The sequence below is a fragment of the Octopus bimaculoides genome, chromosome 8, assembly GCF_001194135.2.
Source record: "Octopus bimaculoides isolate UCB-OBI-ISO-001 chromosome 8, ASM119413v2, whole genome shotgun sequence".
Classification (NCBI taxonomy): domain Eukaryota; kingdom Metazoa; phylum Mollusca; class Cephalopoda; order Octopoda; family Octopodidae; genus Octopus; species Octopus bimaculoides.
In genome coordinates, this window is record NC_068988.1 from 90,741,310 (window position 1) to 90,747,680 (window position 6,371).

Genomic DNA, 6,371 nt, shown 5'->3' on the forward strand with positions numbered 1-6,371 from the left:
ATGGTGGCGAACCCCTGCTGTACTCTTCCACCACAACTTTCTCTCACTCTTACTTCCTGTTTCTGTTGTGCCTGTAATTCAAAGGGTCAGCCTTGTCACACTGTGTCATGCTGAATATCCCCGAGAACTGCGTTAAGGGTACATGTGTCTGTGGAGTGCTCAGCCACTTGCATGTTAGTTTCACGAGCAGGCTGTTCCGTTGATCGGATCAACTGGAACCCTCGACATTGTAAGCAATGGAGTGCTAACAACTACTACTACTATAAGTGAGGTTACATGGTTTAATGGTTAGGGTCTTGTACTCACAATCTAGTGATCATGATTTCAATTCCTAGACCAGGTGGTGTGTTGTTCTTTAGCAAAACACTTCATCTCACATTGCTCTGTGATCACTTTGACACCTGGTGCATGATACACTGTGCACCTGTTCAGACAGTGTTGATCTGATGGAGAGAATAAGCTATTGTGTGGCATGAACATTTGATCACTACAAACAAATCATTTGTGCAGGTCATTCGGCACAAAGCTGATCATTCATACATCATCTTCGATGAGGAAATCCATCATCATCATTATTATCATTATTATTAAGGCAGTGAGCTGGCAGAATTGTTAGCATGCTGGGCGAAATGATTACCAGTATTTCATCCACCATCTGCACATTCTGAGTTCAAATTCTGCCAAGGTCGACTTTACCTTTCATCGTTTCAAGATTGATGAAATAAGTACCAGTTGAGTGCTGGGGTTAATGTAATCAAGATACCCCACCCCTGAAATTGCTGGCCTTGTACCTATAGTAGGAAGGATTATTATTATTGTGTTTATTATTAATGTTAGTAGTAGTAGTAGTTGTAATTCGGCAAGCTGAGAGAATTGTTAGGTCACCAGGCAAAATGCTAAGCAGCATTTCATTCGTCTTTACATTCTGAATTCACTTCCTCCAGGGTCAAGTTTGCCTTTCATCCTTTTGGGGTCAATTATATAAATACCAGTTACACACTGGAGTCGATGTAATCAAGTTAATCTCTTGCCCCAAATTTGAGGCCTTTTGCTTCCAGTAGAAAGAATTATTATTATTATTATTATTATTATTATTATTATTATTATTATTATTATATTTTTAAAAGGACTGACGTAACTCTTCACGAAGGTAAATAGTCAAGACGAAGAGCGCGATTCGATTGTATAAATGTTTTATTCGTTGAACAATATTTCGACAGTACATCTGTCTTTGTCAAGTTCAAAACAAAAGGTGTGAATCATTATTATTATTATTACTACTACTACTACTACTACTACTACTACTACTACTACTACTACTACTTAGGTGGCCAGCTGGCAAAATCGGTTGCATATTAGGGTAAATGCTTTCTTATGGCCCTTTATGTTCTGAAGTGAAATCTCACCAAGGTCAGCTTTGCTTTAATCCTTTTTAGAACATGTAAAGCTGGATACTTTTGCCAATCCACCAGCACTACCATATCAATGGTTTCAAATTTTGGCCCAGAACCAATAACAGTAGCTTTTGAAAGGAGGGGAAATTTGATGACATCAGCCTCAATACTCCACTGGTACTTATCTCACTGACCCTGAAATGACGAAAGGCGAAGTGAACCTCAGCAGAAGAATTTGAACTCAGAATCTAAAGATGGGTGAAATGCTGCAAAACATTTCATCCGGCATACTAATTATTCTACCAGCTTGCCACCATCAACAACAACAACAATAATGATGATGATAAGCATTATTGTCTTGTTCTTTTCTCTTGCAGATGTTTGGAGTTTTGCCATATTTCTCAAATTACAGATTACTATCAGAAATATCAACGCCACTTGTTAACCAAAGGTTGGTAGTTCAATCTCTGGCTGCTGTCCAGAATTATTTCATAAATGTCTCAATCTTCATTGTCTCGGTTTGTGTATTGTTTATTGTTGGTTGTATTGTTGTTTGGTTCTGGGTCATTCCATATGTTGTTGCAGCTACTGCTACTATTGTTATTGATGTTATCCAGTCCCAGATCAGCCTTGAAAGTGCACACCTATAACTAAGGTGTTTCAGCAGGATCTGGAGAAAGAATAATGCCCATGGGCTTTGTGGCTCTCTTAGACCAGTGATTTTGAGATCATTAATGTTCCTCTTCAACCTTTGTAAGTCAACATTTGCATGAAAAATATGAGAGAATTGCAAAGGATCAAGGTACATAGAAGGAAGGACTGGACATGGTGAATAATATGGTGCTGGGGAGGGGTTGGACATAATAAGGTGGAGATAGCATGAGCTCAGCCAGCTCCAAAGAACAGAGGTCATAATGATAGTGTTAGAAAGGGCTGAGAGAGACAGCACAGAGGAGAAAGGGCTGAGGAGACAGCACAGAGACTGAAGCATGTTTTCAGGTGACTTTATGCCAGTTAGTCAGTTGTACCTTTTCTGGATGCAATCTTGAATGTTTGTGCTTGCAGCAAAGTCTTACTCCCAGATGTGAGAGCAATATTCCATTGTGTGTCTCATCTGAGCTTTGTAGCAGATCTCTGATTGTTGGGAGTTGAAGTATCTTCTATTTTAGGACAGAAAAGCTAACCATTAAGATGCAGTCCTAGCAGTGCTAAGGATGTGCTTTCCCCAGAAAACACCCTCAGAGACAGTGAAACCCCAAAACTGGAGCAATTCTGAATGCTTTAGTTGAGTGCTATTTATAATTAACCCTTCGTCTGTCCAATGTGTTTTCATAAGTTTTTTTGAAATGTCCATGCATGTTTTCAGACTTAGCTAACCTCTGTTTCATGCATTCTGAGTAATGTAAAGCTTTCCATTCGTAAGTCCCAAATTACTCTGCTGGTTGAAAAAAAATATTAGAAATGTATATCATATAAAATGCATGGATGCCAGGGAAATATGTTCTGTGTATCACATGTGATACACAGGACAGGCAGAGAGTTCAGAGTGGTGGTGTGTTGTGATGATGTGCTTGATATGAATAGTATATGAGTTTCGGTATTGAAAGAGTCAAGCTTGGCATTCATTGTGCACACATTTTTCTATGCTGGCATAGGTTGGATGGATGCTTATTTCAGGCAGTGTTTTGTAGTGGGATGTTCTTCCTATCACTAACCCTTACCTGTTGTTTTTCTTTTATTTATTTCACTAAACTTTGAAACAGCAGTGCTACAGGATGTAATAATAATATTTTCTGTAAAATAAAGAGTTGTGTTATTCTTTGAAAATCATATGTAGATTCCCTCACAAAATAAGTTTAGGTAAAGCTAATCAAGGTTACATCATCATCACCATCATTGATTTTACATCCACTTTTCCATGCTAGCATGGGTCAGATGGAATTTTGTTAAGTTGGACTTTCTACACCTGGATGCCCTTCCTGTCACCAACTCTCACCAGTTTCTGAGAAAGGTAATATTTTCTTATAACCAGATATGTTTCCATGGAAGGTTGGGTACAAAGGACACTGCTTGCATGATAGTGACATTCATTTGCAACTATCATATGATGTCAAGGCAAGGAGACAGTAACACTCACATGTGCACACATACATATATACATGCATATATATACACATATATATATATATATATATATATATACACACACACACATACACACACATATATGTATAAGGCACTGCCCAAGGACTGTAGAAGAGCTGTAGGCAGAAACTTCACTGTGGACTAGCTAATAAGCTGGTTGGCAGAAAAAGGGACTTCAAGTTAGGCGGGAAAAGAGACTGAGACATTGGATGGTCGATGGTATTCACCCTCACAGTATGTAGCTGAATGAAGCAAAAATAAATAAGATCCTGGAAGGAATTGTGCCAAATTTTGGCATTGAAAGCTACACCAATGCCAGAACGGGATGACACTGCATAGTGCCAAAGATCCCAGCAATGCCATCGCACTTCAGGACCAGTTACTGCAACAGTTTGGGTTTGCAGGGCCCACAGCTTTTTAATACCCTCCCAAAGAGCCTGAGGAACCTGCACAAAGTAGATGTAGGGGTTTTTAAATCAAAGCTGGACCTCTTCCTGTCGAGAGTCCCAGATGAACCTACCTCACAGCAAGAGGTGCAAATGAGGGTAGCTACATCAAGCTCCATTCTCCACCAAGTGCCACATATTGGAGGAGGCTCTCAATAATAACAGTGTAGCAAAACGGCAGTGCATCAGCATAGCCACAGCTCTCAGCTGAAACTAGAATTTAAAAAAAAAAAAATACACTGACACACTCTTGTTATTGGTTGTTTTCGGCACTCAGGATGTTCGAGCTTAGCCCGGATATAAATTTAGTAAAGTGAACATGTATTTGCAAGCTGATTTCATTTCTGCCAACTCTGACTTCAGGTATGTAATTTCAGCCAATAACTTGGGCTCCTTTCATTAAACCTGGTCGCAGTTCATTTACTTTTGTTCAGTGTCTGGAGGTCATATTAGAGGTGCCCTGTGTCAAAAAATATCATTTGTAGCAGACGTTCTCTCGACATCATTCACACGCGCGTGACTCAGGCTCAGAAGTTACAGCCCGAGTTGTTATCTATAATCATAAAGATTAAAAGTAATTGAAATTCAATGTTTTCTTGAAACAATAAATTACTATAGAAAGACCAAAGTTCTAGTAAGTAGGAAGGCGAACACATCACACACCCCTTCAGGTAGATGGCCCTGCTCGATCTGTAGAAAAGGTGTAGGTAGAAATTCCATAAGATATACCCGGTGTAAGCTATGGACACAAGAGGTGCAGCAACATCAAAGAAAGATTAACCGGGAAGACAGCTTTCAAGTGCAGCAGATGCACAGCGGCAATAAACACCACAGATGCTCAGAAAACAGATTCCATCACATGCCAGGAGGAGAAATTAGAAGTAGTTGATAGCTTCCACTACCTAGGTGATCAAGTCTGTAGTGGGGGTGGATGCTCAGAGAGTGTTACCACTAGAATAAGAATAGCCTGGGAAAAGTTCAGAAAGCTTCTACCTCTACTAGTGACAAAGGGCCTCTCACTCAGAGTGAAAGGTAGATTGTATGATGCATGTGTGTGAACTGCCATGCTTCACGGCAGTGAAACATGGGCCGTGACTGCTGAAGACATGCATAGGCTCGAAAGAAATAAAGCTAGCATGATCCGCTGGATGTGTAATGTGTAAGCACCCTGAGAGAAATGTTAGACATAAGAGAGACGTTTGTGTTGGTATGGTCATGTTCTGCAGATGGACGAGGGGAGCTGTGTGAAGAAGTGCCATTCTGAAACAGTGGAAAGAATCCGGGGTAGACGGAGACCCAGTAAGACATAGGATGAGATGGTGAAGCATGACCTTCGAACGTTGGTCCTCACAGAGGCAATGGCAAAAGACCGAGACCTCTGGAGGTATGCTGTGACTGCGAAGACCCGGCAAATAAAGTGAGTCCACAGCTGTGACCTACACCAGTGTTGCATAACCAGCTCACTCAAAAGTATCGTAGGGCAACGTGCTGTGCTTGAGGAGACCTATTGAGTCAAGTGCATCAACATCAGCAATATCAAAATCAAATCAAATAGAAATTGTAGTTGTGAGCCCCGTGCCGGTAGCACGTAAAAAGCACCATCCGAATGTGGCCGATGCCAGTGCCGCCTTGACTGGCTTCCATGCAGGTGGCACGTAAAAAGCACCATCCGATCGTGATTGATGCCAGCGCCTCTGGCCCCTTGTGCCAGTGGCACATAAAAAGCACCCACTACACTCTTAGAGTGGTTGGCATTAGGAAGAGCATCCAGCTGTAGAAACACTGCCAGATCAGATTGGGGCCTGGTGCAGCCTCCTGACTTCCCAGACCCCAGTCGAACCGTCCAACCCATGCCAGCATGGGAAACAGACATTAAACAATGATGATGACGACGATTAGGATTTAAATTCCAATCTATGAAAAGTTTCTGTTCTACAATATTCTTAAAGGAACGAAAAATTATCCAGCAACTCAGGTTAATACGAACAAGTCTGGCAGGTGTAAAAAACTAACTGGCATCTCTTGCCAAGAGTAAAGGCGACAGTCAGATTGCTGATGTTTGTTGTGCACTCCGCTATCATTATTTGATTGCTGTTATTCTGTGTGTAAAGATCAGTTGTGTTTTGCAGGGTTGCTTTGTTTTTACCCTTAACTTAGAAATGGAGAAAGACATAGTGCTAGATATAAAAAAATAAACTGTTTGGGACTAGAATAAAGTAGAAAAATGTGAAATTCTTCTAGCAGGCATGTGTCTCATGCAAAATCTGTGATGAACCTGAGTGACACTGATGACTTGGAGTTGCTTCTGATATATATATATATATATATATACATACACATATACATATATACATACACACACACACACACACACACACACACACAC

The 6,371-nt window shown here is 40.6% G+C and overlaps 1 protein-coding gene across 1 annotated transcript in view; it reads left to right on the plus strand.

The window, feature by feature from the left end:
* Positions 1-6,371, plus strand: part of LOC106878548 (TLC domain-containing protein 4-B) — an 87,641-nt gene that overhangs the window by 73,224 nt on the left and 8,046 nt on the right. Inside the window, exon 7 of the mRNA XM_014927793.2 lies at positions 1,772-1,845. Coding sequence (XP_014783279.1) covers positions 1,772-1,845 — 74 coding nt within the window. The remainder of the gene's footprint in view (positions 1-1,771; positions 1,846-6,371) is intronic.